This window comes from Chanodichthys erythropterus, chromosome 17 (genome assembly GCF_024489055.1).
Source record: "Chanodichthys erythropterus isolate Z2021 chromosome 17, ASM2448905v1, whole genome shotgun sequence".
Classification (NCBI taxonomy): Eukaryota; Metazoa; Chordata; class Actinopteri; order Cypriniformes; family Xenocyprididae; genus Chanodichthys; species Chanodichthys erythropterus.
The window spans coordinates 2,849,673-2,862,544 of record NC_090237.1 but is presented as its reverse complement, the minus strand read 5'-3'; the positions used below and the strand labels follow the sequence as shown (position 1 = coordinate 2,862,544).

General features: G+C 38.6%; 1 protein-coding gene across 5 annotated transcripts in view; it reads right to left on the bottom strand.

The window, feature by feature from the left end:
- The window catches only part of fgf12b (fibroblast growth factor 12b), a 65,695-nt gene that overhangs the window by 19,063 nt on the left and 33,760 nt on the right, over window positions 1-12,872 (bottom strand). For 4 of the 5 annotated variants that reach the window (XM_067365541.1, XM_067365539.1, XM_067365542.1 and 1 more), the window contains one exon: window positions 5,651-5,761. In XM_067365541.1, coding sequence (XP_067221642.1) covers window positions 5,651-5,761 — 111 coding nt within the window. Of the gene's footprint in view, window positions 1-5,650; window positions 5,762-6,788; window positions 6,997-12,872 lie in introns of those variants that run through there. The other variant, XM_067365538.1, reaches the window with a different exon arrangement.

Genomic DNA, 12,872 nt, shown 5'->3' with positions numbered 1-12,872 from the left:
TTAAATAAGAAGGAGGAAACAATGGTGTTTGAGACTCACTGTATGTCATTTCCATGTACTGAACTCTTGTTATTCAACTATGCCAATATAAATTCAATATTTAATTCTAGGGCACCTTTAATTGACTTGTAGTGGTGTTTTTGAGGCGAGCACTAACCCCCTCTGGCACGTCTACACCAGAAAACAGCACTTGCAAGTTGAGCTGCGGCGACCCGACACAATCTCGCCTCATGTTCACGTTCACGCGAGAGTGACATTATGCTTTACAGTAATTCAAAAACAATGTATATATTATGACTTTATTAGACAATTTTGAAAATTACCCACCTCCATCGAGATTTCTTGTACTGTATTTGCAAAACTACTGCGCTGGTGAGCACTGTAGTCATTGTAGTCCAGAGCTGCGCTTGGAGTATTTCCACTGAAGGAAATCTTACTGAGAATCACTGAAGAAAAGATAATCATCCTCTACTGAGATCTTGAGATATATAATGTATTATATCTTCAGTTGATTTCATCTTAGACTGTGGCTTAAGTCAGTTACAGTTCTTGTTTCTATTTTCTTCAGTGATTCTGCTTGTTAACAGCAGGTGTTCATCACTAATGCACAATCATCACTTAATTAATTGCTTAATCATCTCATTAACTTTAACTCTGGTTAAGTATTACTTTAACACTATTTAGAGAGGGACCATATGTATTCTGAGCAGAGTTGATTTAACTGTGTATGTCTGATTGAATCGTACACCTGTGTTTATTTTCTGTTGCCCTTTATAATGATTATTGTTGTTAATATTTATTGAACAACAATATTTAAATTATTTTATATAAATAATATGTTGTATTTGGTATTGAGAAAGGGTCCGTTAGTGCTTAATATGAATTGAGTGAAAGTTACATTAATACGCCATTAGATGGCGGCCAACTTTACAAGTGAATTAGTCAGTCACAAGAGCAGTCACAACTGTAAAAAGGACATATACAAAGATCGCTTTCCTCAGCAGACATTCAAATGAATTTTCTATAATGGATATAATATTATGGACATCGACCTGAAGAATGAATGTTATATCAGACACAGGTAATGCTCTCTCTCTCTTTCTCTCTCTCTCTAACACAGTGTCCTTACCAGATGCGACGCCGCGTTACGAAATAAAAGGTATCTTTTCCATGTAAATCAGAGTTTTTGTCCTAAACAGCAACAAAAAGTATGGCAACAATAATATTAGGTAGAATTTATGTGCTTTATTTAATGTTAAAAGCTTCTAATGTGAGTTTGAATATCATTTTGTGTTCCCGGCTTTTTAGCTGTAATGAAAACAACACTGGCTAATTCAGCTCAGATATTTAAAATAAATAAATGGACACAAGAATGTTCAAACTGTCAACTCAATGTGAACAAGTGTATTCTATGACAAAGATTGGTTCAGTCACTCCGAATATACTTTAAATAATGTTTAAATGGTGTAATATTTATGAATTTTACTATGTACTTGCCCATTTCACTGTGTCTGCTGTGCTTTTGCAGAGAGAGCCCGCCCACACTCTCTTCTGATTGGCTGTGGTTTTTGATTGATTTTATCACTTCTCATTGCTGCGTCACGTCTAGTGTGGACAGTCAAATTGCTCATCGCAGGAATTTTTTCGCATCACCTCTGGTTAGGACACGGTGTAATACTGTACAAAATACAATAAGCTTCAATGAAGCGACTCAACGTTCCTTTGTTACTTGTTCTAAAGTGACGTTTTAGGCTTGGTCAAACTGTCAACTTGAGATTTGAATTTGTGGCGGAAGGAAGTAGTTCTGCACAAAAGAGGGTTTTAAAGACACTTCATTGTTATTTCTTATTTATTTACACACTTGTCGTGCCATCGAACTGTTGTATAATCACAATATCACATGAGTAGCCGGGCGATATGGCTGTATATCAGCATGCTGTGATTACTTACGGCCGAATCACATCTGTGCTGATATACAGCATATCGTACGGCTACAAGTGTAATATTGCTCACATATATTTATATATCTATATACACACACACTCACCAGCCACTTTATTAGGTACACCTTGCTAATATCGGGTCGGACCTCCTTTTGCCTTCAGAACTGCCTTAATTCTTTGCGTCATAGATTCAACAAGGTGCTGGAAACATTATTCAGAGATTTTGCTCCGTATTGTCATGATATCATCAGACAGATTTGTCGGCTACAGATCCATGATGTGAATCTCCTGTTCCTCCACATCCCAAAGTTGCTCTACTGGATTGAGATCTGGTGACTGTGGAGGACAATTGAGTATAGTGAACTCATCATCATGTTCAAGAAACCAGTTTGACATGATTTGAGCTTTATGACATGTCCGTTATCCTGCTGGAAGTATCCATCAGAAGATGGTCCACTGTGGTCATAAAGGGATGGACATGGTCTGCAACAATACTCAGGAAGGCTGTGACATTTAAACAATCTTCAATTGGTACTGAAAGGCCCAGAGTGTGCCAAGAAAAAATCTCCCTCACAAAATTACACCACCAGCAGCCTGAACTGTTGATACAAAGCTGGATTGATCCATGCTTTCATGATGTTTACACCAAATTCTGACTCTAACATCTGAATGTTGCAGCAGAAATTGAGACTCATCAGACCAGACAACATTTTTCCACTCTTCTATTGTCAAGTTTTTCTTGAGAATTGTCGCCTCAGTTTGCTATTCTTCAGTTTGGTGTGTCTTCTGCTGCTGTAGCTTGTCTGTTGTGTGTTCAAGACGCTCTTCTGCAGACCTCGGTTGTAATGAGTGCTTGTTTGAGTTACTGTTGCCTTTCTATCAGCTGAACCAGTCTGATGACCTCTGGCATTAACAAAGCACTTTCTCCCACAGAACTGATGCTCACTGGATATTTTCTCTTTGTCGGACCATTCTCTGTAAACCCTGGGGAAGGTTGTGTGTGAAAATCCCAGTAGATCAGCAGTTTCTGAAATACTCAGACCATCAACAAACATGCCACGTTCAAAGTCACTTAAATCACCTTTCTTCTCCATTGTGATGCTCTGGGTTGTGTTTCCTGTACAACAACGTAACATTCTGCTTCACTACCATAGTATGATGCATCGTTGAACAAATCAGTAATAACTTCTTTAAATGAATACATATGAAATTGAATTAATGCTAGATTTTTTTGCTATAAATTATGGACATTGCATCTGAGGACTAATAATCAGTTATTTTGCTTTATTTCCAGATTCAATCATGTTCTCAAGTACCAGAGCACGTACACACATGCACGCTCTTCAAAAACGCTGCTTAAAATCTCTTGACAAACTAAAATATGTAAATGATTTTGTATATATTCAAAATAAAAGATATACATTGTACTTAAAGGGATAGTTCACCCAAAAATGAAAATTTTATGTTTATCTGCTTACCCCCAGGTCATCCAAGATGTATGTGACTTTATTTTTTCAGTAGAACACAAATGATGATTTTTAACTCCAACCATTGCCGTCTGTCAGTTGTATAATGCGTGTCAATGGGAACACAATCTATAAGAGTCAAAAAACATGCATAGACAAATCCAAATTAAACCCTGTGGCTCATGAGGACACATTGATGTCCTAAGACACGAAACGATCAGTTTGTGCGAGAAACCGAACAGTATTTATATCATTTTTTACTTCTAAAACACCACAATGTCCAACTGCGTTCAGCACTCGGTTAGTGAGGTCTGAACGCGCTCTGACAATGGCAGTGATGTCTCTCACTCATTGAAGTATATATAACTGAGTGCTGAGCGCAGTTGGACATAGTGGTGTTTTAGAGGTAAAAAATGATATAAATACTGTTTGGTTTCTCGCACAAACCGATAGTTTCGTGTCTTAGGATATCAATGTGTCGTCACGAGCCGCAGGGTTTAATTTGGATTTGTCTATGCATGTTTTTTGACTCTTATAGATTGTGTTCCCATTCACACGCATTATACAACTGACAGACGGCAACGGTTGGAGTTAAAAATCATCATTTGTGTTCTACTGAAGAAACAAAGTCACCTACATCTTGGATGCACTGGGGGTAAGCAGATAAACATCACATTTTCATTTTTGGGTGAACTATCCCTTTAATGTCAGCTTGCTTATTTTGCTCAAGATAACGATTTATTAAGTCCTCATGTCATAAAAATAAGAAACTATGCTTCTAATCACAGCTCGAGAGCTGTCGTTCCATCCACGCAAGTTTACGATGAGGTTTGCGAATGTTCGTTTGAACTATGGTTTCGTGAACCACCAAATCGTTGAACTATGTTAGTAACAACGGAACTTGCAATATTAGTTGGCTAACGATGCTTTTAGGAAACGCACTCCACTCTGAACTTCAGCGGATCGTCTTGACCACGTCTAGTTGCTGCCATGTGATTGGTTGAATAGATATTTGTGTTAACGAGCAGTTAAACAGGTGTACCTAATAAAGTGGCAGGTGAGTGTGTATATATGCACTGTAAAGTGTGAGTGTGTATATACAGTGTATACACTATTTTCTGCCGGAACATCATCCAGCAATTTTATGGAAATTTCCATTAGCCCTAAAACACAACATTATGCAGTGCATAATTCAAATAAAACACCTGTGAAAAAACCAATATGGAAAATTCCTTCATATTTATACAGTACATTGTGCTCAATTTTTATGGACTTTTTGTATATATATATATATATATATTTTAACCCATGCAATAGTTAAAGTCCCACTGAAGTGCCTTGAAACGCACAGCATAATTCAATGTGTTGACATAACTTACACTGAATCAGGAAGATATCAGGACATATCGAGCATCTCCTCCCCTTTTTTAAAATAGCCAATAGCGTTTCGTTTATATCACATCTCGTCCAGAGCCATTGAACTTGGTAAAGCCTCATTTGACAGTTTATAATAGCCACAGTCTAATAGATTCCCCTTTTAGATCTAATATGAAAGTGTTCCCAAAGTAAAACAGTGATCATAGTCAAGCTGAGGCTGTATAGTTTGGAAAGTGTGTAATTTATGTTGCTGCATTGCACCGGTGTTATCTCTTCTACTCAGTGCTGTTTAATGCCGAGTCTATAACCGTTTCTCCTCCATATCGCTTTAAGATATAGTATTCTGTGCAGAATTCAAATGGGTACGATATGTTTTGTGGTCTGCACCGACTCACAGATATAATCCGCTCTGTGCTCTCGTGTCTCTGAACCGGAGCAGACTGTGCGCGCTCGCGTGACACTAACGTGGAACCAGACTTCATTTGCCCCAGTGGAAAGCATATTTACTGTTTGAATCGTTCCCTATATAGTGCACTATGTGTCATTCACCATGTAGAAAATAGTAAATGTGTAAACAAATGACTTCAGATGCAGCTTCAGCGCCCTTTTATAGTGTAGGGGGCGGGACACTTCCGATTCTAGAGAGCAGACTGTAAGTTTTGAACGCTCATATCTTCTAAATGTGAATTTTGTCATTGTTTCGGAGCACAATAGTTATAGATAAGAGTAAGGCTAACATATTCATACTAAAAGCAAAAAACTTCCATTTTGATTTCATGGGGACATTAAGATTTCTGTCTTTCATCTGTTGCTCTGAACCATCTGAGTATATCAGTTTCTGACACAGAGGACACTGGGACTCACTGTAGTCGCTGTTTTCATCTTTGCTCCCGCTGACGGTTCCGTCCGGCTGCATCTGTAAGTAGAAGCCCTGCTCGCTGAAGAGCCTGGTCACTATCCCCTTCAACTGAGGCTCTGAAACACACACACACACATAACACACACGTCACAACACACACTACTGCAAGGCCTGGTCACACTATGAGGCACTGAAACACACACAATCCAATAAACATCCTCAACAGTTTATAGAGGCATTTTAAAGAGTTCCTGACTTGATTACAAGTTCTTCTGATCCGCTTATGAAGAACTGTTTTTAATAGGACCTATTTCCTCACCTTAGTTTCACATATACAACAGAAAAGCCTGTGCCTTTAAACAATGTATTATAAACAATGCTGAACTGCAATCAGATCAATGCTTAGTCCTCTTGCAAATGCATGAATTAAAAAAGGAGCCGAAACGGCAAGTGCTGCTAACCAATTAAAAAAGTGTTAATTGTTTTAGTACCTTGCTAATTATGTTAGTAAACCAGCTCCCCTTCTGCTCTGACATCTGTGACACCGTCTCACTCCCCAGCATGTATTCAAGCACTTATTCAGTATAAAAAAGGCCAAACACTATAAAAAGACCTCTGACATTTGAATTACAGACACAATATTTCTCATCTTAGAAGAGCTCAGTCAAGCAGTGTGAACGGAGAGAGAAGCAAAAAGTAGTGAAACATGACACAGACATAAACTAGGATTTGCCAACTTTAATATGCATTTTTAATTTAAGACACAAAATCACACCTGTAAACTGAATACAGTAACATGCTGCAGGGTCAAACTTTATAATGACATTCACTAATAACATCAAACATTATTGCATTATTAAATTATCATTACTGAAATGAAAAGTTTATCTATTTTATTTGTATGTAGAGTGCATAAACTATTATAAATGCAAAGTTATCAATAAAACAATCACGCAGTCCAACTTGCAGTTACATAATTTGCAGCATAAACAGCGACATGTACATCAAACTCTCGAGCACTGTTGTCCGCGCGCACAGGTGATCGTCACGCGAGGAGCGCGGGGGCGCGTGTTTATCTGGAGCTCTGCGCGCACAGGTGTGTGTGTGTGTGTGTGTGTGTGCGTGAGGTGTGAATGAACTGACCTGGTTTCCTGCGCACGGGTCGTTTTTTCCCGCTGCAGAATCGGACTTTACCGAAGAGTCCGAACAGGTGCCGGTCGCACAGGGAGCCTCGTCCGGAGGGCTCTTTGGCGGGGCTGGAGCGGCGCTTACCGGTCGCCGCACGGTCGCTGTTTGACTCGCGCGCCTGCCGTTTCTGTCGGATGAGCGAGCTGGCGATCGCCGCGGCCATCTCACGGGAGACGGAGGGTCGATGTGGGGACGATTGTGCAGATTTGGTGCAGATTCACGGTGCAGACCACCGGCGCGAGGGAGCGAGCGCGCGCGCTTCTCTCGTGCAGGCATGCACCGGAGCATGAGCGATACCGATAGACTCGGTTACTTACCACGGAAAGCACTTAGAGTTACATAACCGCACAATCAGACCACATAACAACACAGAGACCGTCCAAAATTTAGAGTCCTAACGGGACCGTCAGTTATTCATGATATGTAGAGCTTCTGTCCAAAATGTGCAGCTGAAATCACCGTCGACGTTAACTTCTCATCAGTGACCCATCCGTGAGGTCCGGTTTGTCCTCAACATGTTGCAGCCCTCATCCCATTTCTGTCCATAGTCCGTTACTGGCATCTGGGATCCAGTGCAGGGAAAAGCCTCAAAGCAAATCCAATACTGTGGTTTTTAACCGAGAACGCGAGAATGCATTTTGTGTGATTCCAGTCGAATAGATGAAGCTCAGAATGATGCTGAGGGAAAGAGAGACACGGGAGGGGGAGTAGAGTGTGTGTGTGTGTGTGTGTGTGTGTGTGTGTGTGTGTGGTCGGATAGAAGGAAAAAGAGAAGGAGAGAGGCTGAGAACAGAGGGGGGAGGAGGTCACAGCAACAGCTTTCCCGAAAAATGACACAGTAGCACGGGGAGCATAACTCGCAGAAACAAAACTTGGGTTTTAAAGTCACCCAAAATCAAAATGGATGGTTCTTATTTGTATGGAATACTGCAGTACTTCTTATAAATGATTTATCAGTGACCATCATTATTATTTTTTTTTTAAATTCATGTGCCTCGTAATCTTTAGAGTGCGTTTACATGACAAAAATGTACTAAAAATGGAAAAGATTCTCCTTTGCATTTTTCGCGTACAGATGACAAAACGATCCCGTTCACGCGAAAACGACTAAAAATGCTGTATTCTGCTGCCAGGCCAGTAGATGGCGATGTCACTTTGTAAGGAAACACTATGCACCTATAGATTGAACACGTGCGCATGACATCATTTTCGAAAATTTGCATTTACAGGCCTCCAAAACGAAGTAGTCGTGCAAATAAAATGGCAAAAAGCAAAAAAAACGTTTTCTGTTTTTAGTTGAAAAAAATTTCCTTCGTGTTTTTTGTGTACAGACTACAACATTGTCACAAGGATTTCCATTCACCCATTTATGCGAAAGCGACTAAAAACGCTGTATTCTGCTGCCATGCCAGTAGATGGCGATGTCACTTTGTAAAGAAATATTATGCACCTATAACATTTTTGTAGTTTACACCGGTATAGTTTTCAAAAACTCACACTTTGAAACCCGTTTTAAAATATCTGCGTTTACAGGCCCTTAAAACACTTTTATCGTGTAAATGAACGGCCAAAACACATAAAAAGTTTTCCAGTTTTATTTGAAAATGTTATCATATAAATTGCCCCTATGACTAAGGGTACGTTTACACGACAATGATGTACAAAAAAATGGAAAAAGTTTCCTTCGCATTTTTCATGTTCAGAGGACAACATTGTCAAAACAATTCCAGTTCACATAGTTCCACGAAAGTGACTAAAAACACTGTATTCTGCTGTATTCTGTATTCCCCATTCACGCGGATCCGTGAAAAAGACTAAAAACGCTGTATTCTGCTGCCAGGCCAGTAGATGGCGATGTCACTTTGAAACACTATATACCTATAGATTGAACACATGCGCATGACATAATTTTCATAAATATGCGTTTACAGGCCTCCAAAGCACAGTAGTCGTGCAAATGAAAGGCCAAAAAGCAAAAAAAACTTTTTCTGTTTTTAGTTGAAAAGTGTTGTGTAAACGGCCCCTATGACTAAAGATACATTTACATGAAAACAATGTGCAAAAAACGTAAAAAAAAAAAAATCTGATGACAATGTTGTCAAAACAATCCCCATTCACGCGTATCCGTTAAAAAGACCCATTCCCATTCACAAATTTACACAAAAGCGTCTAAAAACGCTGTATTCTGCTGCCTGGCCAGTAGATGGCGATGTCACTTTGTAAAGAAACACTTTGCGCCTATAGATTGAACACGTGCGCATGACATCATTGTTTTCAAAAAATTGCGTTTACAGGCTTCCAAAACGCAGTAGTCTTGCAAATGAAAGGGCAAAAAGCAAAAAAACTTTTGTTTTTAGTTGAAAACAGTGTTGTGTAAATGGCCCCTATGACTAAACATACGTTTAAATGACAACAATGTACAAAAAATGTTTAAAAAATTCATTCGTGTTTTTCGCGTACAGACGACAACGTTGTCAAAACGATTCCCATTCACGCGAAAACGACTAAAGCACTGTATTCTGCTGCCATGCCAGTAGATGGCGATGCCACTTGATGTCATGGCGAAACACTATGCACCTATAGACTGAACACGTAATGCGCATGACATTACTGTTTCACAAATACTTTTTTTTTTGTAGTTTACACCGGTATAGTTTTCAAAAACTCACACTTTGAAACCCGTTTTCAAATATTTGCATTTACAGGCCCTTAAAACGCTTTTGTCGTGTAAATGACCAGCCAAATAACATAAAAAGTTTTCCATTTTTATTTGAAAATGGTATCATGTAAATGGCCCCATGACTAAGGGTACGTTTACACAACAATGATGTACAAAAAATGGAAAAAGTTTTTTGCGTTTTTCGTGTACAGATGACAACATTGTCAAAACAATTCCCGTTCACATAGTTCCATGAAAGCGACTAAAAATGCTATATTCTGCTGCGATGCCAGTAGATGGCAATGGCACTTTATAAAGATAACTGATGTATTTTTTCCGTGAGTCCGCTATGTTAGCGATTATAATGTTACCTAGCTTGTTTGCGATAGCTTGTTGGATACTAAGTCACCCACACCAACTACAACTAACATTGTGATAAGCATATGTGTTAACTGTAATAGGGCCAATATATTTACTGTTGTGTGTTGGGTTTTGCTCAATGTGTATTCATCGTATTTTGGTGACTTGGTTGTAAACAACTTAAATATTGGAATAAATAAATGGTTTTGAAGAAGAATATTTTGGTCAATTTAGTCAGTTTTTTCATTTAACCAAAGAGAAACATTGAGCATAATGGCACAGTCTCCATGCTACACTAATAATAGTAGTAAGGTTTTCTTTTGTGTAATGCTACATATATCCACATAAGTAAAATTTTGGTAGTATTATTTGAGAAATTTTATGTTTATTGCCCCCCCCCCCCATCTGTCAGATGAAATTTACACCCCTGCACGTGCATGACGTTACCGTTTTCACAAATATGCGTTTTTGTAGTTTACACCGGGATGATAACGGTATCGTTTTCAAAAACATACACTTTGAAACCTGTTTTCAAAAATCTACATTTACAGACCCCCAAAACACAGTAGTTGTGTAAATGAACAGCCAAAACATATAAAAAGTCTTCTGTTTTTAGTTGAAAACGGTGTCATGCAAATGGCCTTTTGACTAAAGGGTATGTTTACACTGCAATGATGTACTAAAAAACAGATGCATTTTTCTTTTGCGTTTTGTACAGACGACAATGTTGTCAAAACAATTCTGTGAAAACGACTAAAAATGCTGTATTCTGCTGCCATGCCATTAGATGGCGAAGTCACTTTGTAAAGAAACACTATGCACGTATAGACTGAACAAGTAATGCGCATGACGTTACCATTTTCACAAATATGCGTTTTTGTAGTTTACACTGACAATAATGATATCGTTTTCAAAAACTCGCATTTTGAAACCCATTTTCAAAAATGTGCGTATACAGGCCCTTAAAATGTTGTTGTCGCATAAATTAACGGCCAAAACACATAAAAAATTTTCAGTTTTTATTTGATTTCCGTTCACACATTTCTGCGAAAGCGACTAAAACACTGTATTCTGCTGCCAGGCCAGTAGATGGCGATGTCACTTTGTAAAGAAACACTACATATGATGTTACTGTGTTCACAAATACACGTTTTTGTAGTTTACACCAAGACAGTAATGGTATTGTTTTTTCAAAAATTTGCGTTTTCAGGCCCCAAAACTCAGTAGCTATGTTAATGAACAGCCAAAATGAATAAAAAGTTCCGTTTTTATTTGAAAACGGTGTCGTGCAAATCGCCTCTTGAATTAAGGGTACGTTTACACGACAACGATGTACAAAAAAACAGGAAAAAAATTCCTTCGTGTTTTTTGTGTACAGACGACAACATTGTCAAAACGATTCCTGTTCACACAGTTCCACGAAAGTGACTAAAAACGCTATATTCTGCTACCATGCCAGTAGATGGCGATGGCACTTTGTCAAGAAACACTATACACCAATAGAATGAAAACATTATACGCATGCTCATGACGTTAACGTTTTCACAATTATGCATTTTTGTAGTTTACACCGAGATGATAACGGTATTGTTTTCAAAAATTTTCACTTTGAAACCCGTTTTCAAAAATTTGCATTTACAGGCCCACAAAACGCAGTAGCTATGTAAATGAATGGCCAAAACACATGAAAAGTTTTCAGTTTTTAGTTGAAAATGGTGTTGTGTAAACGGCTCTATAGCCTGTCAAAATAACCTCCCCTCCCTCTTGCAGCAACATCTCTTCTGTTCTCTGATGATGAGGGCGGGGCAACCTGTCACTCACATGAGATCCACCAATAGCAAACCACAACCATCCAATCAATTCCCCACAGACAAAATCAAGCCCTCACAGGCTTGGCTAATGTGTCTCGGCCCAAATTTAAGACAAAAAACTGAGCAGATTCAACGCAAAAAAAGTCATTTCACACCGCTCGTGAGATGTTGCAAATAAATCATTACAATGCAGAACATTGTAAACGAACAACATTCATGAGTCAGTATCATTAGGACAAAGTTTAATTAGGGCATTTCAAATGCAGCTTGATAATTACATTTATGGATGGTTTGGCCTCATGTGATTGCTTTTTATGATGAACAGCGTTAATTTGCGCGAGTAGGTGTAGCGACGGACGCCCGAGGCTCTGATCTCTGACGGATGGCGGTGATAGAGCAGCTGCCACTGCTGCTGACTCAGGTACCAATACCTTATCGAATACGCAGAGCTGTCAGGTGCTGAGAGATCGCTTCTGAAGTCTCCAGTAAAGAGGCCAATCACTGTGACCCAGATACATCATTCAACCTTCATCACACAACACTGATTATTTTATCACTGAGAGAGAGAGAGAGAGAAAGAGAGGATGTCTATCTATAGTCTCCGCTGAGTAGGCCAGTAGTACTTGTGCACACTCACATACACACTCACACACACACACACACACACACACACACACACACACACACACACACACACACACACACACACACACACACACACACACACACACACACACACACACACACACACACACACACAAGGTCCCCACAAGTAAAGCATCCATGCATGGTACTTGCCTTATGCATCTATGCATCATACAAGCACACATTTTTATTTAAAATGTTTTTAATATTTTTTAATGAAATGTCTTATGATAAAAAAAATAAAATGTTTCACAGTTTACAAATATGAAGCAGCACAACTGCTTTCAACATTGATAATAATCAGAAATGTTTCTTGAGCATCAAATCATCATATCAGAATGATTTCTAAAGGATCATGTGACACTGAAGACTGGAGTAATGATGCTGCAAATTCAGCTTTGATCACAGAAATAAATTACATTTTACTATATATTCACATAGAAAACAGATATTTTTAAACTTTAATATTTCACTGTTTTTTTCTGTATTTTTGATCAAATAAATGTTGATGATCAGAAGACTTTTTCAAAAAGTAATTTTTTTTACAGACTCCAATTGTTTATT